Source organism: Pocillopora damicornis, chromosome 11, assembly GCF_964200805.1.
Source record: "Pocillopora damicornis chromosome 11, jaPocDami1.2, whole genome shotgun sequence".
Taxonomy (NCBI): domain Eukaryota; kingdom Metazoa; phylum Cnidaria; class Anthozoa; order Scleractinia; family Pocilloporidae; genus Pocillopora; species Pocillopora damicornis.
The window spans coordinates 13,936,623-13,963,395 of record NC_142680.1 but is presented as its reverse complement, the minus strand read 5'-3'; the positions used below and the strand labels follow the sequence as shown (position 1 = coordinate 13,963,395).

General features: G+C 37.1%; 1 protein-coding gene across 2 annotated transcripts; it reads right to left on the bottom strand.

The window, feature by feature from the left end:
- Positions 1-1,972: 1,972 nt before the first annotated feature.
- Positions 1,973-26,209, bottom strand: LOC113670423 (DNA repair endonuclease XPF). Of its 2 annotated transcripts, XM_089187935.1 has the most exons (34): positions 25,808-26,209; positions 25,618-25,729; positions 24,459-24,538; positions 23,490-23,612; positions 22,385-22,442; positions 21,459-21,571; positions 21,031-21,070; positions 20,338-20,451; positions 19,708-19,800; positions 19,385-19,440; positions 19,104-19,157; positions 18,400-18,469; positions 17,528-17,616; positions 16,773-16,801; positions 16,139-16,228; positions 15,341-15,402; positions 14,641-14,731; positions 14,082-14,140; positions 12,569-12,678; positions 12,146-12,177; positions 11,735-11,760; positions 11,088-11,182; positions 9,451-9,544; positions 8,473-8,547; positions 8,328-8,390; positions 7,297-7,434; positions 6,400-6,486; positions 6,073-6,158; positions 5,058-5,145; positions 3,787-3,867; positions 3,645-3,704; positions 2,887-2,982; positions 2,440-2,483; positions 1,973-2,216 (listed from the first exon to the last, which is right to left on the bottom strand). In XM_089187935.1, exons 1-34 carry the CDS (start codon positions 25,927-25,929, stop codon positions 2,048-2,050), a joined length of 2,799 nt encoding a protein of 932 aa, XP_089044061.1. In that variant the 5' UTR covers positions 25,930-26,209; the 3' UTR covers positions 1,973-2,047. The 2 variants fall into 2 exon arrangements, with proteins under 2 accessions (XP_089044061.1, XP_089044062.1); XM_089187936.1 differs by lacking the exon at positions 2,440-2,483 and having other exon boundaries at positions 25,808-26,177.
- Between the last annotated feature and the right edge of the window lie 564 nt (positions 26,210-26,773).

The following is a 26,773-nucleotide window of genomic DNA, read 5'->3' as shown; positions in this document are numbered from 1 at the left end:
AACAAGCTTGTGTTTCAAGCTACTGATTCTCACTAAAAAAAAAAATAAATAAAAAACGGAGATGTGAAAGGTATTCAGCCAAACCCAGTCCCCGTCAAACAGATTAAAAAAAAAGAAAGAAAGAACAAATAAAAAGCAGAAGTAGTTCATTTAGAATGAGATAAAGTTCAAGGGCTGGCTGTGTAAGAGGCGTTCAGCGCTAATATATTCTAAAATTCAAAGTTCGAATTAAAAATTTGAATTTAAAGCTTGACTGTAAAAGCTACGACACCGAGTTAAAAATTTACTTCCGGCAATCATGAATTCTGAATGTCTGTTGTTGCTTTTGAAAAGCAAACACCCCCTGATTAGTTGCGCGTCACTGCATTCCGGAAATTAGCGAAAGACACTTAAGTCCGAAAGACACTGAAGTACTTCCTCGAAAACAATATTGAAACTAACAACTTAACCGTTCTTCTCTTTTTCCCCAAGAGCGAAATGTTCAAATGACGCGTTTGGATTGTGATTGACACTGGCTGGAGATTAACCGCACCAATCAAGAATTCCGTTCGTGGGGGAACGGAGTTTTGCAAAATAACAATGACCTCGGGCAGGCGTAATCTTCACTCCCCTTCCCCTACCACTCTCCTTACTATTGACTATCGACCGCCCTCCTGGTACAACTTTCTTTCTCTCCCCAGCCTTCCGCTGCCGTTAAAATAAAAGATAGCGGCCACGATTTTCGCTAAGAAAATACTGAGCACTCGTTCGCCAAAATTACGCTTCCTCTGCAGGCTAGCAAGCTTCCCGTGTTTGCTACCGTCGTTTTTAGAGCGACTGAGGGCCAATCGAGCCGAGTTAATATTAAAGTAGCTTTTTTTTATTCAGGTCCTACATGCTCGAAAAGTGTGTGTGATGTGATGGAATCTTCACTTAAATAGATTTATTGTCTTGTCACCAACCAGAATGAAGAAAACTAGTCATGCCTATTGCTTATAATTCACGAGAAACATAAGCAACATAGGCAATAGGCTATTTGCTCAAAACAGGTACTCAGAAATATTTCTCCAAGTTTTGACGTGAACGCTTTGGTATGATTGATACCTTGCACAATTGTAGTTTGCTACCCAAGTTTTTCTCAAAATGAGTCCACTTAGTGCAGTTGTCCTTGCTGCCTATTTGTGACATATCAGTTTCATAAACAAGTTTTTGTGAGTCTGACAATTAATTTAAGCAGTTATTTGCCGGCTGTTTGCAGTACAGTGGTCCTTGGATATTGAAAATTGTAAATGTTCTACATTCAAGGTCTGTGCACAGTCCGTCCATTCAATATTATTAATATCTTGTTCAACTTTTAACACAAAAAAAACCATCTACGGGTATTTAGATTACGTTTTCTATTTAAAATTTACCTAAAGCACATCGTTTTATTGTTTATCGTTACGGACCGAATTTTTCCGCTCAGATTTATGGTCCAAGCGCAAAGCGTGCGGGCAATAAATCGAGTGGAAATCGAGCAGAAATCGGGCGTTACTGAAACTCGAAGAAACCAACTCTAAAGTTCGGTTTGAACCTCACTGAAAGAAAGACGTGTTCAAATTCTATTTTTCTCAAGAACCGCTATAGACTGGAATAAGCTCTTCCCTGCATGTCTGATGTTACGTCTCAACCCGAATTTAAGAATTACCTTAGTTCATTAGGTTAATAAGAGCATGTCAATTTGTAGAGTTCACTTTTTAGTCTGTACTGTACTTACTGAAGCTTGTAATTTTTACTTTTGCATTTTTAAGTGGTTAGTGTGTTGCCTAACCGGCTTTTACCGACCTAATTGAGACGGTGATGATGAAGGAAACCGTCATAATCTACAACAGCGATCCTCGCCTTTCTTTACTCGACCCAGCTTTCCTTGCTCGTGTTTACACATATCAAAAGTGGGCTATCTTATTCAAAGAGTAACTTGCCTGACTTTTTATTGAATACTCAAACGATCGTGTTTGCCCATGGTAAATTTTTATTTCCTCTATACATACTATACTGTGACAGCTTGTTTTCAACAAGTCCAAGAAGTTCATCTTCTTACTTTCGAGGATGTTTGTGGCTGCACACGACCTTTGTTATCGGTGTGAATAAACTCCCAGAGTTGTTTAGCACTGTTAGCATTGCCCAAAATATTTGCAAGCCTTTCCTGAGGCAGTGTGAAAAGTTCTTGAACACTCTCCACGTTTCTCATGACAGATCTGGAAAAATAAGTTTAAAAAAATTAAAATTTATCTTTCACAGAGCAAAAAAAAGGGTTCCAGGATGAGGTCTAAACTGTCCGTCGTAACCTACTACTGGGCTTAAGACAAGAATTTCAGAACTTCTCTAACGTATACAAGTAGAGATAAAGAAGTCATGTCTTGCACAGGACCAGAACTCAAATAAAGCATATCATTGAATATAGCCATCCGAAAGTTTTACCGGTAATTCTTGAAATTTATGCCAGGAAGCTTTAAAATGAAGTCCTTAAACAGAAAAGAAAGCTAGAATAAACAAAATTACAACGTACATGAAAAAAAAATCTACATTCAGAACTATTCAAATGAAATGAAATAACTTTAAGAGAGAAGAACGAAACCCTAGTTTCCATTCGTTTTCCGTTTTACCCAATACTCAAAAGACTATCATTTCACCTTTAACACCAAATTAGACTTAGCCAGTATTTTGTCTTCCCAAGTCAGAAGTCCGTATCGGAAATCCTTATAAGACACCTTGGCACTGCCTTACGTCTTTCTTAAAACACAAACAACTCATTTCAAAGTCTTATCAGCGGTCAATCCTCGTTGTCTTTATCAACTGTTCCGTCTTAACCGGTCTAAGGTCTTTGGAGACTCACCCGGCCTGTACCAGCATCCTTTACTGACTCACCTGTGGTCCAATGTTGTATGTAACATCTGAGGCAACTGCTGTGGAGTCAGAGCCCACAGCCATGGCTGTGGCGGCATCTGGTTCAGGACATTTTGCCTGGAAAACAACACAAAAATAGAAAAAAAAAGTAAAAATCACTCTACTACTACTACGCATCTCCAAAACGATTACTATAATCCATTTAGCGGTATGGCTCCCTTTCTACACCTTTTGCTGTTTATTACGACAAAATATCAATTTAGTTGCGTGAAAAGGCGAACAACTGCGTAAAGTTACATACATTAGCGATCAAAACGATCATTTGTGCGTAAATCGTATTCAATAACGATTTTGCATTTGAATCAGAATTCAATAACATTTTTGGGCATTTTGGGCATAGGCGTCATTCGTCAAACAAAGGAGAAAAATGTAGTTTCATTTGCGCCAACTTTCGAGTCATTAACACCATCATTATATAGACAATACAAAAACATAGTGCATTTAGTAACATTTTATCACACTGTTTGAAATTCAATAGCGATAGCAAGGACTGTAGGAGGGTGGGGGGGGGGGGGCATTTTAAGTAGCTAACCTGCTGGTCACCTCCTACTGCATCAAAATTAAATTAGTGGATCAAGACCACGTTGTGTGGAGTCAGTTAACACGCGGATAAACGTAACTTGATCTTTCAAAGGCTTCCATAGGTCTGTTCTTTACGACGCCAAGCAAATATTACGAAAGCCATAAACAACAAGGTTGTTTCATCACGAGAGACTCACCTTCAGATCATCAAAAAGCTCAGCTGTTGCATACGGGCTGTGACACCACAAGATTTTCAACTGGAAGATCAACCAGGATCATCGTTAATTACCATTATTGCTTTAAGACAACAAGAAGCCAAAAAGCATTCATAACACGCACCTTAGGAAAATGAAGTGTAAGTAAAGTCAACTTGGAAGATATGTCATTGAAGGATACCTCACTAGACAAACTTGACTTCGCCTGAAGGAAAAACAAACAAACAAACGGGTAAACAGATAAATAATCAGATGGATAAAAAATTTCTTTAAGAAACTGTTAGAAATTCTCGATGGGCGATTTCAAGTCTTAATTCCTAATTTTAACAAGAGAGTTAAAGAAAAACCAGGGGTAATTACAACATCATTGGATTCTGAGGTTCGGTTTATACGTCACGTAAGGAACAAAGGTCAGTGACAAGAACTATCTGTGTCCGTGTGTCCTACAAGAACTAAACTTGTCTACTTCACACGACCATACAGAAGCATAGAAAATCAAGATCACTTGCAGTGGATTCTTAAGTTTTGGATCACTCCTAAACGAATAACGGGCAGTAATTTCATTCTAATGAAAGATGATGTTTTCAGTGAACAACACAGACATACTCGCACAAAACAAACTCCAAGTACTCTCGATAAGGGACGACCCTACGACCTTTTCACGTGTTTAATATCGTCAATCAGGTGCTGAAACGTCACTCAGCTTTCGCGCCACTCGGGCAGGTTGATGAACGAACGGCAAAGCCTTCACCATTCACAATCCAAAGTCGTTTAACAGAATTATTGCGGATTATGGCAGCTGAGACGCTGAAAAATCCGTATCGCTTACAGACAGTGACGTGCAAACTTTCCTAGATGGGGAAGAAAACCAAAATACGAAAAGGGAAACCGCTTTGGTGATAGCATTTCTCGCGGCCGGGAACGAAAATCGACAACTGGAAGATTTGCCACTAGCCGATTTTGGCCGTGTACCTAAAATATTTCTTCTGTCGCTAAGGACGACATAAATAACTGACAATTTTGTATATTGAAAATTAGGCCCATTGTTTGTTTCCATCTCGAGTACGTCAAGCTCTTTAGCGTTTTTTTTATCAGGGGATTGTCGATCCTTTTATTTTCATTCATTAATAAAGTCGACTTTTGTTGGCAGTAAAGGGCTATTGTGTTGATATGATAAACAAAATAGTACATAGTTGTTTGTAGATATGATATTTCTGTTCTTGTGTTCAACTCGACATCTCACTCGTGAGCTATCGAGCTGAACACTCCAAGAGAAATTCCATATCCACGCACGCCCATGATCTCATGTTCAACTGTAATTGAAACTTGAAAATTACTTGATGGACACTTCGAAGCTAATTTAATTTTCACCACAGGATTACGATGGATACTAACCTGCAGGGAAAATGACTTGTTTGGATCGAACTCGATCAACAAAATGGGTCTTTTGTAGAACCTGACCATAGCCACAGCCTGGTGATACCTTGAAAGTTAACACAGAAACCATAGACATGGTGGATATCTGCACAGAATCGTATTTAAAAAGCTTTACACTTAATTTGATCAAATTTAAATCTTAGTTTAATCACTTCAAACATCATTAGGATGGGATGACACTAGCACGTGATCAACAATGGTACAGAACAACTGCAGTGTTCGATAAGCTTGGAGGTCATCAAACGTGTTCATCAAATGCAATTCAAATCACACAGTGCCGACATTTCTAATTTTTCTCACCTTACGGGTGAAAAAAAGGGCACGAAGCTGCCAACTTATGTTAGTACAGAACGTTTGTGTCAAAATCCATGAAATAATTTCATTCTGGCCCCCAACCACTCTACCCAAAATGACGAAAAACCTGTGCGTTATAGCATTGTTCAGTCAACTTTGCACTAGAAATTGGAGGGAAAAGATTCACAAACAGCAAAATCATTTAAAGACTTTTCATCTCACTTCGCAATGACTAGTATTAAAACGAAAAGAGTAGTTATTTATTTCATTACAATTTGTAGAAGAAATCGTTATATTTATAGCATAGTCATACGACGTTACCCAGAGACGAGAAGAGCATTGTTACATTTACACTACAGAGCTAGCAGTTTGCCGATCAATGTTTGTATTTGAGCAACTGCATACCTACCCCTCCCCCAACCCAACTGAAAAGTCAACTGATGACATGTTAGGGTTAATTTTGGGTCAGGGGAGGAGTAGGTGCACAGTTGCTGAAATGCTAACATTGATTCCCGGTTACATAATCATGCGATGTTACTAAGAGAAAAGAGTACAATAAAACAAGTCAAATAACAGATCTACCTTAAAGGCTTTTTTCCTGTCAACTGTCTAATATTCTATACTATGTAATGACAGATAGAGTCTATAGATCGTAGTAATATTACAGACAAATACTCACAGTCTTCCGTTGTTGAGCGAGCCAATCAAATCACTCACACTCTTACGCTCCACACAAATGTCTGGGGTAAGAATGTAATCACCAACCTGTAAATGTGAAAGAAAAATAACATTATTTTTTTGCAATAGTGATAAAAATTACAGAACAGAGCCCCACAAGCACAATGTTATGTAAACGCTACAGCTGGCTACATGATCAGATCACTCAAAGCAGGTCACCCAAAAGGCGACTTCCACTGTAACTTTAGTCGCCAGATAATTTCTTTGTGGCGATAGAAAACATATTAGTGGAAGCTTGAGGAGATAAGGAAGATAATTGTGTACAAACCTCTAAAGTCACAGGTTCTACATCAATCCCTCTCCGATGAATCAGTGAAGGAAGCTCACTGCGGAACTCCCGCATGTCGACAATGACCTTGAACAACACCAAGTAGTTACTAATGTGTTTGGCTAACTCCTCACCGACTCTAGTCCAAAAACAGTTAATTACCTGAATTGTTGGACCTATTTTTTCAATTTCATTGCGCTTACATTGCTGAGTCCAAATATGCTCAATAAGAAACTTTTTTCCCGGTGCAATACACCTTACAATTTCTTGGGGATTCTTTGAATTAATTTACACGTGCACCTCATTTCCTTCCATAAACGCCCAGGCGTTCATTTCAAACTTAATTGGCAAACCCGGCGTGGCACCGACCGGTAAGGCCAGCGTTTATTATCGGAGTACAATTTCGGCCTTTTATAAATTTATGTTGCTTGTTTATCAACCAGCCTCCGAGAATCAGGTTTGGTTGGCCGAGACAGAACAATTTTTACCTTCGTCCCACTCCCGTCGCAACAAACTGTTACTGAGTTTTCTATTCGAATTGAAATTTCCATGTAAACACTTTCACGAATGAAATGTGCAAATTATAGAAAGGTTATACCACCGCAGTGCTGCCCACAAATAAAGTTACATTAAGGGTTGAAAATTCAATTTTGAAACAAATCATGAATAGACACTGAGCTCAACACAAAGGTTAATAAGAACTTGCTGCGGATCTAGGAGGTGAATTTTTCCAGCCTGTTCTACAAAGAAGTGGTCACTAAATTTTCCATTCGCCTTCTGTTTTAATAAAAACTTCGACCAGAAGAAACCTCGGTTTTTACTGGTGCCCATTGGGGATACCAAAATTACCAAACTGATTATCCATAAAATACTAAGGTGCTAAATTATTTGTTATACCTTTCTTGATTGCTTATTTCCTTCGTCGCATGTTGCTGCTTTCCTAGTGCTCACAGCATCTGTCGCCTTAGACGGGTCTCTACTCAACATCATGGCTGCACTTGTTTTACCTTCACGTTCCTCTGGGACAACCATGGTCTGCCATGTTGAGCGTGAAATTAATAATAATAATAATAATAATAATAATAATAATAACAATAATAATAATAATAATGATTAAGAAAGAACAAGCAGCCTATATTAGTCTTAAAGTACAACAGATATGAGATGTGGGTGCTTACGTAGAGTTCTGCTTCGCGAGCCTTACTAAAAAAACATGTAATAGTGAAGTGTTGCAAACGAGAGTGAAGTTGAAACCCAGTCATTCACATCGATTCATTTTCAAGGAATGAAAGCAGGGGAGAAAGGCGTACGTTACCTTACCAAGCTTCACTCCACTAAAATGGCAAGAAGTTCAGTTAGACCTTTGTCTTAATGTGCAAATGCAAAACTTTTACAACAGGCAAAAACAAGAGTGCGATTTCTGACACTTATTATTCCACTACTACGCCATGTTATCATACAAGGGCATCAGAACACACACATCAGAACACACACATATGCCACTGTATTACACTGTAGATCAGAGCAAAAATATGGACGGAAAGCACAACAACAAAATGGCCACACTGAATTATCCAACTAGAAGTTGGTTTTTTTTTCTGTCTTTTAAGGCTTGAGTTTTTAAGAAACGATCTAATTACTTCTATATTACTTCTATGACTGATCCCAAACTGCAAACTTGGCTTTAAGAGAGCACGCACTTAATCGATACCAGGAAATACTCAGGAAAATTCAACCAAGGCATCCCACTTAACAAAATGTTGAGACCTCAAGTTCCTGAGTCATGTCCATTATGGTAAGTGTTGCTATATTCTGTGGTCAAACCTAAGAGACAGCTTTGGACGTGTTCATAGCTGATTACATATCTGAGCGTGGATCAATAAATCAATGTAATTCAGGTCTAAGAAATAACAGAGAAATGAACCTACCCCTTTATTTTTTATCAGCACTTCAAACGCTTCTTTTTCTTTCCGAAGAGTTGTCAAGTATTTCTAAAATAATGGTTTAAAAAACATGTCTCACCTGCAAAGTTAATTTAACGAAAACTGAAAAAAAAAGCTTTTGAATCACTACCTGTTCCTCGACTGAACCAGCGTAGATTAAGAAATAAACCCGAAGAGGAATTCCAGGTCTGGATGCCTTATAAACCTGTGGAAGAGATACTGATGAATTTCTCATAACGATCTGGAATTATTGACTTGTACAAAAACAAACATAGTACTACATCAACCAACTGATAAACGAACGAAGGAATCAACCAACAAGCTTAAAATACTCGAAGGAAAATCTAAGAATTAACTTAAATAGAATAGCTAACATGTTAACGAAAGAACCAGCAAATTCTCGAATAAAAGATCAACGAACGGATGAAGCATCATACCAACAAACGAAGTGAGGCGAGATAAAGAATCTAAGAACAAGATAACGAGTCAAAGAACAATCTTACCAATGGACGAAAGAAATCACGAATCCACAAAACTGAAAGGCTCACGAATACACGAATGAACGTACGAATGAACGTACGAATGAACGTACGAATGAACGTACGAATGAACGTGCGAATGAACGTGCGAATGAACGTGCGAATGAACGTGCGAATGAACGTGCGAATGAACGTGCGAATGAACGTGCGAATGAACGTGCGAATGAACGTGCGAATGAACGTGCGAATGAACGTACGAATGAACGTACGAATGAACGTACGAATGAACGTACGAATGAACGTACGAATGAACGTACGAATGAACGTACGAATGAACGTACGAATGAACGTACGAATGAACGTACGAATGAACGTACGAATCCCCAAAAATTGAATCAAAATACGTGCAGTCACAAACACGTCTTTAAACGGTCCAAAAATGAAGGTAAAAAAGAAAAGAAAAAGCAAACCAATCAAACACACGTCTAATTTCGTAGATGCAACGAGAGGTTTTTTTGGAAATAAAACAAAAACAAAGAGCAAAGGAAATGATCGGCCGAGACAACATATTGGTAGTTCATTGTAAAAGAAAAACAGGGAACCGAAAACGAGAAAAAAGGTAAAAATACCTCTAGTTGGCGTATAAACTGCATTTGCGCATCATAAAGCACAACATATCGAGGCTCTACTTCCCAGAGAGTCCTCAGCAAACTGTAACGATCACTAAAAAAAACGGTTTTCCATCCTTCAGATCAAGTCTCATATTATTTTATAAAATAATTCAAATAATACGCGCGCTCTGATTGGCCATAAAACCATTTTACATGAGCGTATGTAAACAGGGTTTTCGTTCCTCTTTCATTTACTCGATAAGCTGGAAACCACTCCGCTTCGCGTCGTGGTTTCCTACGCTTATCTCGTGTTCTCCCAACCTCCCGCGTGTTTACATCAGGCTATGTAAACACGGAAACCATTTTACATTTCTTCATTCATTTATTAATACAAGACACCGAAGATTGATCATGATTTATTCATCTATTAATTTGTTTATTCATTGATCTAATTGTTACTTAATTCATTAATTTGTGTAATTCTAATCAATTCATCTAGTTTTGTTTTTCTGTCGACTCGTTTATCTGTGTATCTATTATTTGAGAGAACACGACAAAAGTTTGCCAAATTTTCGAGTGTTCTCTCAACATCCCAAGCAGTTTATTAACCGTTAAACCAGTAGCAAGTGTGGTATATTGCTTTTATGACATAAATGTGAGTGAAGTTTGTCAGAGAGAATGATAAGTCGCTGATTCCCATGAAACACATCAAGGTGCGAGAAACCAATAAAAGCACCAGAAACTGAATGAACTGGAAGGCAAATGGAATTGCCATAAAATTTTGAGTACACATTCACTTTCCAAGTGGTTTTGACTTCATGCAAATAGGATTTTCATTAAATATCCAAATGAGAATACAGTTAGTTTATCGCTACATTCTTCTTGAAGCAAAAACATGCCAACTTTTCCTTCTAGGCGAGCACTTTGGGGAATTCTAGTCGAGAACTTCTGAAGTTCTTCCACATTAACAGCGCAGCTGGTTAAACTTCATTTCGAGTAAAAAATTTGATAATGTTACAAAAATAAAATCTTTGTCCTTGTTTTTAACGTTCAAAGTTTCCTCTTCAATTCCTCCAAACCAAAGGCCTTTAACAAATTAAAATCCGGGAATTGGCCCCGTGTGGCGCCATTTGACATAACGGGAAGATGCTTCAGTTTTCTATGGGTTTACGGGCAATTATACAAAAGATTTTTGACCAATCAGAGCGCGCGTTGTGTTTAAGTTATGTTATAAAAAGGTCAAGAACCTATTTATCACTACATCGATATAACCAAAGCTATTTAGTAAAAGCAATATACGACCCTTTCAGTCGTGTTACTGGCATAATAATCCTCTTAGGAGTGCCTGTAAATCATTCGCCAGTTGCCCTTTTTCTTACGTTCTCTCGACAACCCGAGTTGGTTATCAATTCGGTAAAACCGACAGATTTACATTGTATCGCTTTAATTCGGTCCATTATTGCGCATACGAGTATGGCTACCACTCCTTATGATAATTACAGTAAGATGTTATAAGTATGCAAATAAGGCACGTTTTTTTTGTCAGCCATTGCCGCCGCGGTTTTTTTTAATGAGCTTACTCCATGCATTGCTGATGAAATGTTTGCACAGCTGTAGGGAGATACAGGTATTCAAAGCGTGATAACAGTTATTACCTGCAACCTGTTAGAGGATGAATGATGGTCATTCGTGATGACAGCAGTTTTATTGGAGGGGAGTCCTGTTCTGCATCTTTGTTTACTTCACCTGGCTGAAGTAAAAATGACATAAATACCTCATTACAAATCTCTGTTTCATGACCTGAAGGGTCTCTGTTACGCAAACTAACTTCTTTAATGACAAACGCAGACACAACATTAAATAAAAATTATTAAGCTGAATGCTTTTCGATTGAATGTCAGACAAAACTACAAATTAAAACAACAACAACAACAAATAAACAAAAAATGAAACAAAACTACAGACAAACAAACACAAAATAAAAAACCCGAAACCAAACCAACAAAAAAGGTAATCATAATAGCCTTATGGAACAGAAACTAACATCACAAGCAGACAGTGAAGAGTCACGACAGATTCAGGAAACCTACCCTTAGTGTGTTGTTTGTATGATCCAGCGGCACTTAGGCCTATCTGATTCATCCTCGTAAGAAAGGTTTCACATCTATTTTTATAAGATTATGTTTTCCCATTGACGTCAATTTTTAATATCTCATTAAGGTAAACGATAATTGTATGTTTGTATTTTTCAGTAATATATCCATGTATCACATGCATGATGTGGATACAGTTTATGACTTACTCTCAAAAGAACATTTGATCTTGATCCTTGGAGAGAAAAAAATAATAATTTAAAGCTCCCTTTACTTCTCACTAAACCGCGTTTTGATAGTAATTTCAAGATCGTATTTATTACAATTCTTACATCTTCGAAACTTGGGTACAAATATGTAAATAATAAGAGTGAATACCTAGATAGTAACACGTTTATGAATCAGCAGTTTAACCCTTTAGTTTACACCCTAACATCAGTGGGCATATTCTCCATACTGTTCACTCTACATTTCCTATGGTGCTGACAAGGAGAATTTGTTTAACAATCAAGAGCTTCGTTAGTCGTTGAACATTTCGTTTATTCTCATGACCTTAATGTGTGATTCAGGGCGATATTGCTAAAAACTAAATAAATTAAAATAAAAAAATTTCAAGATACCTTTGAATAACTGGGTCTTCGATGCACTGTTTCTAAATGGGAAAAATAAAAAATAAGTTGATAAGGAAATGATCCAAAAAACATTTCTTCAGTTAGATTGACGAAGCCGATGGGAAAGCAGACGAATAAAAAAACTACTCCGCACCACAAAACGAGCAAACAAATTGACCTTGCTAACGAGTCGATAACCTGGCAAACGTGAAAACAACTACACCAAATAACGACCAAAACAGTTGAAGAGGAAAAACTCAGCGGACACGTCAAGAGAGAGAAATGCTAACAAAAGAACCGACAGAGTAACGTAGCATCCTTTAACAGAGACATCTTATCTCCACGACGTTAAGAAATTACTCGTTGGATATTATCGGCCACTGGAAGAGCAATTTAGAGAAACTTTCACTAAGATACTAGGCAATTTCATACCCTTCATCTGACTGATCTAAAGGCACTTTCTTCCTTGGGGCAGCCACTTTCCTTTTCGATTTCCCTTTTTTTCCAGGTTGAACACGGCGTTGACGGGATGACGGTAAATCCTATAAAATTGGACGACGACATTATTTTGATCAAAACTTACCGACATTCAACTTATTTACTTACTTCAGGTAATGGTTTGACCCGGGAGTAACATTTGATCGACCTTAAAAGGAAAGCCGGATTAAACTCTGATGATTACTCTTGCTAAGGTAGTCAAAACATCAGTCACTACCGCCAAAAACAGTCCTTCTTGGGACTACTCTCACCTGGACGATTAGACCATACATGTTGCAATCAAATATTTAGTCAGTACCGATTACAAAAAAATAGTTGCTGTTGAGAAGCAATGAGCCTAATGGTTAGCGCACTGGACTGGGTTCTCGGGGTGAGAAACTTAACTTGCACATTGCCTTTCTACACCCGGAAGTACTGCTGAGTACCAGTGAACTGTTTAAGAAATATCACTGAATAAAGGGGAATTAACTACAAAGGAAGTACTTAGCCTCCAAGAATTAACCAAAGCTGGGTTAAGATAACCCACGGTTAGTGTGAAATTTAATTTCAGATCTGAAAGTTTTAAGATAAAATTCAGTTTAATTCTTTTCGTCTACAATTTGATTATTTGATATTCTAAAAGGAATAGAGAAAATTATTAGTAAAAAACTATTGAATAGAGAAATAAAGAAACCCGGATTAACATTTAACCCTGGGTTAGCAGAAATCGGCCTTAGAACAACTGGGCCGCGCGCATTCACCAGTTATTGCTGTTGATGGTGAGTCATCAATCATTAAATAATCAGGGCACTGGATTGTCGTTATCTTGAGGCACAGATGCCCTGAAAAGTCATACTTCCGTGTCTAGGTGCAATTAAAATCCGTCTGTTCCGATCTTTCCATCATCCCGCATACCCCGAGGTAAACACAATAATTTTTGACATTAGTGCATAGCGCCTCTCAGAGGGACATGATTACGACACCTCTGTAGAGAAGGCAGGCGAATCTGTTTTGGACGGCGCATCTTTTTTCTAAATATCACCTCTTAATAACCTCGTTATTCTCAATTGTTTCCGTGGTAATGCTCAAAGTTCCGCTTGCCACCATGTAATTTACTTCTCTCCAGAATTTTCAAACTGCTATTTGATAAATTGTTTTCCGTTTGAAATGAATTCGAAACGAAGCAGCAACAAACAATGTTTAAACATTTGATCATTATTATAATTAAACATAATTATTTCACATCAAGAAAAATTACCGTCAGTAGGTGCCGCATTTTTGAGTAATTGAGGTATAGGAAATCAGAGAGAAAGAAACAATGAACACGGCATCAAATGGTGGAACGCCGAGAATTCGTTTCAGCTTTACCACGATTGCTATCGGTTGCACAACCACTCCGGTCAACAGATCTGTTCTCGCCAAACAAGCCAGAAGTATGTAGGGGTTGTTTTGCAATTGGCGCCCCTACCTTTTTGTTGGAAATGTTTGCACTAGCGTCACTTTGCAGAGTATCTCCACTTACGGAAGCTACAAAACGGAAAAAAAAACTCACAATATTACATCACTTAATACCCCTTAGGAATATATTAAGTTTCGAGCATTCGCGGTCCATATCAACGTTATCAGTCTGCAGTCAATATGGGGGAAGATAGGGGGAGATAAACTCGATTCCAAGTTTGATAAGGAGGCCAATTATTTCAAGACATGCAAACCTTGACGTAGTTCGTTTCTTCATATTTTCACCCTGACACCAAGTTATTCTAGCTTTGAGACATTAATGAAAGAAAATCTTATCGTGAGAGCACTGAAATAAACTCGCTTGACTTTTGACATAGCATTTTCTTTTTCTCATCTCTCGAAAAACCCGAGGAACCTAATTTTGACAATCTACTACCTCCTATTGGGCTTCCTTGCCACACCCCTAAAAATCATATCGTGAAAAAGGCCAAGACTGTTTTATTAAACTGAATAAACACAGTTAAGGTGGAATACAAAGCAGTGGTTTGAAGGTGAAAACATACATGTACCTGTCTCTGACGTCTCAGCCACTGTTGCTGCAGGTTTTATTAACTTGTTGTAAAGGCGAGTGAGAACAGCTTCGCTTCCATCACAGAGGTACTAAATTACAAAACGATGACAACACAATAACAATAAGATGTCCGCAAAAATATTTCAATTCAACTACTTTATCAAGCATCCTGTGCATTAACTTTTGGAAAACTATCTTCCCTCTCTTTTTCCATCACCTGGTTACTGAAAGATTCAATCTGAATGGTAATATGCAAATGAAATCAATTTGAAACTTCATCGAAAGCTGGATAATTATAGCGAGGGATGCTGTTTTGTTTGGCGCAAAATTTGAGCTAAAATCATGACTGCACTATAACAACCACCCCCCTCCCCCACCCCCAACCACCTCTCCCTCGCTAGATTAAGATTACAACTTCATCAAATACAAAATCCATGCGAAAAAATGTATGACATTCCAATCGCCTAGTTCACCATTTAAGACTTCGCATTAAGCAGTCAGTGAGGTGGAACATAAAAGCGACATCATTCGAAGGGTTTTGCATTTCAACTCTTGAAAATAACCGGTAAGTACCAAAAGTCGTCCTAGCCCATACCAATAATCAATGAAATAATCAGTTTACTTCATTAAAAAGTTGGTGCATATCATACGTTGTAAGCTGTTAGCCGAGAGAAAAAAGTCGCTGAATAAGCACTTACATCTCTGAGCTGTGAGCACGTCCTTTCGTCATAAGCAGCAATCAGAACATGACCAGGTCCAACTGTAAAATAAGGCAAAACAAAACTAATCACGCAAAAACTCACAAAAGAAACCGCAGGAAAATCCGTATATCGTATAATCTTTCAGCATCTTGATGTGCGTCTGGTCTCACTTATTGTACTTCTAGACACGATTATGCACTAGTGACACTCAAGAAATTCACAGAACCACGAATTTCTGGCAAAGACAAGCAACAGAACAGAAGCTTTGAAATGACACCAGAATCAAGGACTAATCTTCTGTAAAGACTATCAATGACAATTCTACACAAAGTTTCTTGGTTCTCAAAGATTCCTCTCGTTTTTTCCCAACATCAAATTTGAAGGGTGCAGAGAGATATCAAACATAGATCTCGAGCGTGGAAAATCAACTTCAGGTTAATCTTGGCAGCTTTACGGTTCAAAAAGGAAAAAATATTTACGGAAATATCAAATTGCAGTGCTTCGCTAATTAAATACTTCTTCCAAAGGCAATTGAAGATATAAGTAATTCTCAGAGCATTTGACAAGCTACGACGAAAAAGAATCTTTTCTTCGTCTTTTCAAAGTTTAAAACACTGACCAGTTTTAAACATTGGGAGAAAGTATTTTGCACGGCACTCTTTGCCCAAAAAAAAATTGGAATAGAAAGCGAACGACGATAAGATCTTTTCAGTCGTAGAAGCAATTTAAAATCATTGATTGACGTAAAAATGACAGACAATCAAACGAAATACAGACAGTAAGTGTAACAGGTACATTTGTCATTATCAGCATCATCCCGCTCAATCTCTGCTAACACTTCTGACACAAGCCTCCACTTCGGACTCTCCTCCAGAACTAATTCCTCTGTTAATGGAAAGCAAACCAAAGAAAGAAAAGAGAAGAAAGAAAAAATGTCACAAGTTGTTCTTCTACATAACATCAACTGCTAAATCTTATCACAAGGTACTCAGTGAGCGAGCAAGGTCTGCTAATTCTGTGATCTGATTGGTTACACATGCACCAGCTAGATGACCTCCTCTACTCAAGATTGCGCACCTTACCGGCTCAACGCGTTCTTAGATTCTAGAAAAATCTTCTTAAAAAAAAGGGTATTCAAGGATATTTACAGCAACAGAAGGGCGAATAAAACTGCGATCAATCTTCCCCGATGGTAACTCGTTGGACAAGAAGACAGAAGGCCACACTTTCACTGTTGCTAACCACTTCAATTTCCTCCTTTTTTGTCTTTGTTTGATTAGTCCTGTTTTGCTTTGTCTACTGTAAAAGTTAACAGCCTGCTAAGAATACAGCCGCTTAGAGTCTTCTGTCACAATACTTTCTATACATAATTTGTCTTTTTTTCGGCTGAGAAAAGTTGCAAAAATAACAAAATTTATCTACTACAAACCTTTCTGATCCTTATCGCTACTGTAGCCTCTACAGAAGAGAGAGATAGTGAACTAAGCACAGTTGGAAGAAAAGGGAAAAAGAGAGAAATTTTGGGTGCATCCAGTGTGAAGTCTCTTAACCCTTTAACCCCTAAGAGTGACTAACATCTAATTTCTCCTTACAATATCCCCCCTGAATTAAACATTAAGGTCATGAGAATAAGGGAGATGATCACCAACAAAAGAAACTCTTGATTTTTGAAAAAATTCTCCATGTCAGAACCCGAGGAAATGTCAAGGGAGTAGTATGGAGAATATGCATGCTGATGTTAGGGATTAAAGGGTTAACACATCGATTATAAGATCACAAATCATAACCACCTTTATCAGTATTCACATCACTTAAATACGTTTCGCAACACAGATAATCATAGTCAGCATACATTCATGCATATCACGGTGATCAATTCCCATGAAGGAGTCCTGCTCAAGATAAGATACTACATCCAGCAAGTCGAGAAAATACACTGTATAACCTCTTGAGTAAGACGAGTGCTTTGGAGACCCAGCCCGTCAGCTTGATGGGGGGAGGGGGGAAGAGGGGGAGGGGGGGGGGGAAAGAAATCAGATCAGAAGATATACACTGGTCACCAAGCCCCCAAAAGACTATCTTCTTCCTTAATTCCACGACAACTGTATTCACATTAGAAGCCTACATTGTGCAAAGGGCAGTATTGGCAACAGAATGGGAATACTTAGGAGAATATTCACTTACTTAGAATTCTCTTCCATCTGTTGTGATGTTTCTCCTTTCATTTTCTTGTTTTTACTTTCAGTAAATTCAATAACCCTTGCCTTTGCATGCTTTGAAAAAGAATTTAAATTAAATTATTGATTATAAATATATGAAAATCATAATAAGTGCACTGCAGTTGAAGAAATGAATATAGAATCGATCCTCGCAGTTATGAACACTACTGAACTAGTAGTTGAAATAAGGCCTGAAAAAGATTCAGGTTCGTACAGGATATGAATCTATAACCTCTGCGATACCAGTGCAGCGCTCTACCACATGAGCTAACAAGCAAACTGGGAGCTGGTCATTATGCTGGATCCAAATAAACTTTCCAAGTGGTGAATAATGACTGTAAATATATGAAAATCATATATGTGCACTGCAGTTGAAGAAATGAATATAGATTGAAGCGATCCTCGCAGTTACGAACACTACTAAACTAGTAGTTGAATAGGGCCGGGATTGGAACCCACGACCTTTGCGATACCAGTGCAGCGCTCTATCAACTGAGCTAACAAGCCAACTAGGAGCTGATTTTTATGTTAGATCTAAATAAACCTTCCAAGAGGTGAATAATGATTGTAAATGTTTGAAAATCATATATGTGCACTGCAGTGGAAGAAATGAATATAGGAGTGATCCTCACAGTTATGAACACTACTGAACCAGTACTTGAAATAAGGCGACCCGTATTGCAGAGGTCATGGGTTCAAACCCTGTATGGGCCTGAATTTTTTTCAAGCCTTATTTCAACTACTGGTTCAGTTGTGTTCATAACTGCGAGGATCGCTTCTATATTGATTCTAATACAAAACTACGACTAAATATAACCTGACAGAAAAACAACTTACCACAAACAAGGAATCTGCAGCATCCATGAACATCCAAAGTGAATGATTCTTGACATCACGTTGACTGGCTCTGATGGTGCATTGTACATTTTGTATGTTAACACATTACAAAAACAACTCAGTCAAAATGTATCTTTTTCTAACAGGTGGTTTGTCATATCATGGGAACGGTTTAAACCACACAGGCAAGGAGGCAAACTAGTGGGGTATTTTGTGAGTATGGTATATGAGTTAAAACCAAGCACTGGACAAACTACATGTAATATTATATGGCAAGTTGAATTTTACACTTATCTACGGGTAGATTTAAATTTATTCTTACTTATGATTGATTGGAGGGCAGACACATTGATAATGTTACCATTATAACAACATTCTGCCTTTTTATCACATAAAAAATAGATTCTTTTTTGTCATAGGTTTTGTACAGTAAAACATCAAAATGTAAAAAGGACATAAGTGACACACTTGGCTGAACCACTTTTTTCTTCCTGTCACATTTTCACATCATCTGTGATACTGAACAGACACATCCAATGTCACCCTGTGGGCTGTGAGTGCAATACATGAACATGTATGCTGGCCTATCCACCATGCTATATAACGTTTACAGTACATCCAAAATATGTTTACTTAACACATTTTATACATAAATGAAGGAAAATGTGAATGCTGGAATAATTATAAGTACATGTTAAGTATACCTGAGTGATTCCAGAAAGTTGTAAAATGTCACACAGTCATATTGTGTAAGATAGCTGTGATGAGAGAAATAATTATGATCATCATAAAGATTAAATTTAGACTGAATTATTTCAAATTATTATTTTCTGGATGCATTGGTTAAAAATAAAGCCATCCCAAATGCAAAATTCCAGTAACTTTCAGAGAGAAGTGGCCCATACTTAGAAATCAGTAAGCCTGGCTACCTTCATTTAAATCAACAGTTTAACTGTCTTAAGAACTTGAATATGTATGCAATTACAGTAGGATAAGCCGGAGAACTTTAAGATCAGCAACCAACTGTCTGGTCTTGTTTCCCTACAACATACAAATGCATAAAATTATCACTGATAAGGAAATAGAAAGCAATTTCACAAAAAAAAGAAAAGAACCACAAGCCCCATAAATGCCAGTTAGTTACTAATTCTTTCCTAATAACCTAAGGTCTTTGCATTTTAGCAACTCACATTGAGTAAATCAGTCATAATTTTCTTTTTTTTGCTCTTTTTTTTGGCTCTTTTTTTTTCCCTAGAACTGAACAATTGAAACTGACTGAGTAAAGGAAATCTTAATATAGAGTCTCACCAGTTGATGCCAAACAGGATTAAGTTGAAATCTCAGGATTTTGTCAAAGGATTTGCTGATACTGTTCTCTACAGTCAGATCATCTGCATCAAGCTACATGATTAAGAGAGAAAATCATGATAATACTCATAAAATGCATTATCATGAAGTTTCTCCACAACTGGTCCATTTTCAAAACTTTTACCTATAAACATAAAATCTATTCTCTTAACTTCTCTACAATTTTCAATTTCTTCCGACTACTTTGAAGCTTGTCTAAAATCCTAGCAAACCATTTTTTCCCAGTTTCCTTCCCTCTTAACACAATTTTATTTGGTGCAAAAAGGCTTCCAATGTCATGACGAAGTTCTTTAAAATCCAGTTTAGGCACATCCAACCTAAAACTTTCTAGCATGACAAAATGAAATTTGGTATTGAAATTGTAATTAATTCATAGTTATAAACAGGAGGGAAACATCTAATAAATACAATCTATAATAACTTCACCCTTCAATTATCCACATCCGAAAAATTCAAGACATCATCAACAATCTCTCAACTAAATGTTAGATTGTAAATGATGTAGACAATCTCTTTCTTTCAATCTCTTTCAAAAAGACAAAATTTTCATTGATGCAACAGGAGACTCACTGTTGGATTTGCTCTCTTCAGTTCCTTAAGGCATGTATTGATCAGATCAAGAGCTGCTGTTTGAATTGCCAGCATGGAAGGTGTTAGATGGAGATGAAGCTCAATAACCTCTGGCTTAAAAGAAAAAATTTGCACAAATCATGACTAACAGAATGAAACACACTGAGCATTATTTGATTCTTTGACAGTGTGTAATTGTCAGTGTAGAGACAAACCATGATGACTTGTTAAAAAAATAATAAGGGATGCAAGTCTATCCTACTATAGGTTACTCCATACATTTCATCAACTTTCCCAAACCACTGACTTCCCACATTCTTTCAGAAAAGTAGTGCCCAAGGACACAACAAATTGACCAGGGTCCACACTAAAACAAAGACTTAAATCTTGCAAACCCATAATCAAATGTGTTAAACCTGTTAAAGCTTGGACCATAGCAATTCCAAAAGCCACCTCTGATGGAATCCTTCATGATTCAAGTCTAAAATGTGCCAAATTAGAGGTGGACCAAACTACGTTTGGTGATATATTTTTGGATTTAACGTCATATCCTCACCTTCACTTATTTGAAGTCCCAATACTCAATGACTAAGCATTTATATATGTCCAGTCACTGATAGTTAGTTTTCAGGGAGACATTTTTAAGCTTAAAAGATTCAAGCAGATTATGGCTGCCAAAACTCCCAAACATACCTTGTGTTTTTCCAGAAATGCTGAAACTGTTGCATGAAACCTAGATTTAAAAAAGAACAAACATATCAAAAGATTAGATTAATACTCAGTCAATATCATGAGGACTTAAGTACTCAATTTTATTGCTAATTATTGTTTCTGAATAAAATAAACCCACAAGAATCTCTAATCCCTAATTCTACACAGAACAGCAGTTCTGCTGTATTTACACATGTCAAATTATGATGCCATGAAATTGTTAATTTTTGATCTTCCAAAATTAATTAAGAAATACAAATCAGTTCACAATTATATACTGCATGTACAAATTTGGACCAAACAACTCTTCCTTAAATGCTGGTTCCATAATTATCAGACTACATGTAGTTCTAATTCAAATACAAATTTTCTTTAAATATGCAAGTCAATTTTATTTCTGTTTCCCATACCTAGGCCAAAGATATAGTCTTCTTACAAATAAATTCTTCATCACTTTTTCCACTTGAAAAAAACCCGAAGTAAAAGCCTGAGGATTGTCTGATAAGGCTTTGATGAAACCAGTCTGTAAAGAATCAAGCAACAAAGTCAATCAATAGAAAAAAAGGGCTTAAGAAGGGTAGAATGAGGTGTACAACAAACTTCATCTGTATACGGTGTACATGTATATGCACATGTCCTTGTACATTACACATCAATAACCCACTAAGTACATTTTACATCAATTAAACCATCTAATTCACAACCCATCTCTTTCCTTTCCTATTGCAGTACCTATAATAATGAAAAACTGTTAGTAGTACCCACATAAACTCTTGCAGTGGCTATATAAAGTATAATTACATGTACTGTAGTACCAACATGAAGTGTTGTTGTACCTACATGAAGTGTTATAAGAAATTTGATTTGGTTGTCTCAAAATGACAATCAGATGGGAGTGGGGCAACTCCTCATCCAGAAGGGGAATTGATAGTTGCTTGACAGTAGACACCAAATGAGCCTCAGAGTGTTTGTGGTTTTAAGAGATGTTGTCATTTTTTTTTTGTTCTTTGTGGCAATAATGAGTCATAGATTATCAGACCCCTCTACAAGAGTGTGATATAGATCTAGATTCCTCATTCCTCATACATAAAGCAACATTTTTTCTTCTATGAAATAAAAAGGGTATATATACTGTTAATATACATGTACCGATGCTGTGTATGTAATAAATTAACAATAATCAAAACAAAATTTACTAATAGGTTGAACCAATTATTATTATGAGATTCAAGAGGGACACTATCTGTTTTTTTAAAAACTTGATAATACTATTAACACCTTCAGGTGATAAAATTCAGTATCTTTATTAAATCAATGAACATAAACAGTACTTCACCTTATTGTTTTCTCTGTATAATCGAAGAATGAAAGCCTCCTGACAAGATTCTATTATTCTAAGCAAATAAAGACATATTTGATTAATTTCAGTTTAAATTTAAAGTCCAAACTGCAAATCAAACAATTGGGATGTCATGCAATGACTTCACAACAACACTGAATTAAGCACTGCTATCATCAATTTTTTTGTCAAGTGCTTTGCCTAAGGTTATCATGTTTGCAGTCCAAGTCAGGGTTTTCATTGAGTCCCTGTAAAGAGTTTCAAGAGCTCACTTAAATTTTGAAACTCTTTACAATAGCCAATTTACGTTATCAACTCAGTTGATGATATTTAATTACTCTGTTCTACTCTCTTACTGATGCAGCACAACAGTTTATTTAGAAACCTACCCCCTTTTTTCATTAGGTCTCTTGTGTTAGGCTGGGAGATTTGGTGGCCTAAGGGCTAGTGTACATGACTGGAGTAGAAAAGTCTGTCTTCGAGACCTAGCCAGGTCAATCATGGTGTTTTTATTTCAAGTACACTTTAATCTCACAGAGACACTAGCCTAATGTTCAGTGAGCTGGACTCCAGGTCAAGAAGTCCAGGTACAAGAACTGACCAGGTCATTATGTTGTGTTCTTGGGCAAAATACTTTACTCTCACAATGCTTTGCTCCATCCAGGAGTATAAATGGGTAGTGGCTAACTGTCAGCAAAGCCCAACTGGGGGAGGGAGGGGAGGGTAACCTTGCAATGAACTTTATCTGGGGAGGAGAAGTAAATTACTCCTGATTGCATCATGCTATGAAACCAGGATAAGCTGCAGCCAGATGGGTTGCTAGGCTCAAGTACATGTACATACTTTGCCCTTTTTGCTTAATCTAACAGTGCCTAGTATCCACACAAGAATGCAAATGGGTACCAGAGAACTGCTAGGGAAGTCAGACAAAAATAAATGCTAGTAAGCAGCCTGATATTAACCTGTGGCTTTAATATGCAATAAGATGAAGATAAACTCCAGAACTATAATTATAGTACCACTAATGGCTCAAGAGCACACTTTCCCTGGTGTTATTAAACAAATTGTCAACTAGCTGTAGCAGACTGAAACTATTACATACTTGTGAGCACGTAATACAACAATTCCTGTCACCAGATGAATGGGCAGCTTCTTTGTCAGCATGTCTACAACCAAGATTCTTGAAGTGACAAAAAGGACACCTCCAGAAAGATACACAGACTCTCTACAAAAACAAACATTTAACTTTTACACAACAAGCAAATGGACATCGAAAGGCTCTTTTGAATGACTAAAATGACAGTTTAATTGTTTACATCATAACATGTATTAAATATTCTCCACACCATTTTCTAAACATTTCCTTGGGAAATGACAAGTATAAGAATTGTTTGACAATCAAGAGCTGCTTATATTGGTAATTATTTCTGGTACTCTCATGAATATTACTTTGATTCAAGGGAAATACAACAGTAAGAAATAGAGGCCAATTACTTGTAGAGGTTAGAGGGTTTTTTGCCAATTTCATCCAGGTGCTCAAAAGTTGAGAATGATATATCTTGACATTTTAATTTCAAGTCTCCCTGTTAGCTTGAACTTAGTCTTCAAATAACAAATTAGAAGTAACCTCTCTCCTCTCTGAGTTGATATAATAATGACAATTGTCTCAGTAGTAGGCTAAAAGCTCTTAACTTGAAAACTTTTTAAGATAAAAAATTGAGTCATGTTACTTAATATATTGACAGCAAGTACTCAGTCTCTTAATCATTCACTCTCAAGATCAGACTGTTAATTCTCTTGTCTAACTGCTATGCAATTCCTTTCAAATTAGTGTTCAGAATTTGATGTTAGATCAAGATAACCTCTACCTGATAAGTTTCCATATTCTTATTACCTGGGAGAGATTACATGTTAATCACTTAAAGGGTTAACCACTTTAATTAGAACCTTAATTTAACCTTAGCAGTACCCTCCTAACAAAATATATGTTTTCAGTTTAACATCAATACCATCATAAAAGCAGATATTATGCAAAAAGCAACAAGGAGTTATTTCATGATATAAAATATACCTCTCTGAAGAGGTGAATTCAGTGGTGATAACTTTTGGCAGTGGAACATCTGAAGACTTGAGTTCATCAAGAATATAGTCCTGCAAACAATAAGCAATTATTCGATGAGGTTGAGCATGATATCCCTAATTATCAATGCAAAGGTCTGAATTACGAGCCAAAGCTGAACACTGAGGCAGACAACAGTGACACGAGGTTTGATAATTCACATAATATAAAAACCGAATTCTAGATTTCTTTTAAATAATCTGCAAAAGAAGTGCTTCTCTCTGAGTTTACAAAAGTTTGATAGCACCACATGGATGAGGGGCTTGGAAACTAGGCAGACTTTAAACTTGACATGATAACCCAATATCTGCTGCTGCAAATTATTAGTAATTAGTAATTTTTTTTTCAATTAGTCTTGGCCATCTGGTGTAATGCTATTTGTGACTGTTACTTCAGCTATCACTGTGCCTTTCATCCATAAACCTCAGCTATGAATGCAAATACTGAATTTGAGAACTATAATGAAAGGCACTATATGCAGTGTAAAAATAATCATTTCAAAACTCATAGCAAAAGTTGACAAGATTAGACAAAAATTGCGCGAGGCTTCCAATTTTCAAGGCACCTGTACCATTGACCATCTTATGATTTCTTTGTATTCCTCTTAAGTTTAACCCCACATCAGCTTGACACTAGTTCTGATTTAGTCTTCATTTTCTTTAAGTTATGTACATGTGTTTGCCTAGAAAAATCTAAACTTGTTTACAAAAGCAAACTATTTGCAGTTTTCACAAGCAGCACTATTGACCGCTGCTAAGTTAAAGGAAAAGATCTCTCTTAATTTTTTTAACGTGTTGTTGTTGTTTCTTATTTGTTGTTTGGTTATTTATTTTTTTACTAGTTTCATCGGCTTCTCTAAAAATAAAATTCTTTCCAGCCCTGCACAAAAGGGTGTCATCATTGGAGGGGAGGAGGGGAGTTAACGATAAAAAATGTTGTCTTTTTTTGTTCGGATAAATTGCAGCCACATAGGAAAATTCCGACCCGGCTGACAACATTGCACGATTGGACAGGGCTTTTCTTCACGCATCGTAATGATTAATGTGGAGATTCTAGTCAGTTTCATTCAATTTATTCCCACCTAAACTCAAGAAAAAGGAATAGGACCTACCTCTTCCTGATCTGTCGTGTTGATCACAAGGACTAAAGATATGGAGGAAGGATCGCTCGTAACACAATGAATCTTCAAAAAACTCGCGATAACTCGCTCAAAACTCAAACCCCTACAAACCACAAATAACCAATAAGCATGAGGTGCGATAGAGTAAAATAATTGAAACTCTCCTCGCTGGTGTACTTACTTGGCTGTGACAAACAGCCCGTCATCATCCATAAGCTCAAGGAACATAGCGTTTTCATATTCAGATAATGCCGCCATTTTGGTAATCCAGAAATTACCGCTGGCCAGGGAAACATCGCTCATTGCTTCTCAAACCCAGGATGTGTAGTAACTTGCCCTAATGATTCCTGCACTGCGTGATAAGAGTAACCACGGAAAAACAAGTTATAGATCCCTCAAAAAATAAGAAAATTACTAACTGTGACTTAAAAAGTCATATGAGTTGAGTTCTAGCGAAAGAAGCAGAAAAACAGCATGGCTGCCCGAGAGCTAAGGAAAATTTCCGCGTGACTTCATAACCATACGGTATAAAAACTTTCCGATGTTTACTTGAGGCCTTGCCCTGTAAACTTGATATTTGTTTGATTGAAAAACATGGTACGTTTCTCGTTTTTTCGAGAGCGATCATGTAATGATCACGAGAATTTTATTAAATATACTAGGATTCAACTCCGACTGATTTTCAGCTGAAGTAGAACATAGTAATCATGCGGTAAAAGCAAAGCCAAAAACCACTATCACTCTCTCTATGACAGCGGACTCAACGAGTAGTTGTCTTTGAAAAGAATGAATTAAGCCCTGTTGGCAAAACTTCGGTCAGATTTCCATGATATTTATGACACGTTCATCAAATGCGGGGATCGGTTTCCAGCTATTGCTAAAATTAAATGAATAAAGGGGGTAAGTTTCTGTAGAAATTGTGGTGATGCGTCGGTAGGAGAGTATAACAGGGTAATTTAGTATTCGTCAGAACGAAAGACGAAGGGCCAACGCTCGAAACGTCAGCCTTAAACTCTTTACGGTGGCCAATTCACGTTATCAACTCAGTTGATGACAGGCAAGTCGAAGGTCGTCTAATCATTCTCGGAAATGAAGGTTGGATACGATCCAAAGAGGTTCGTGGATGAGTGAATAAATCATTCTCTCT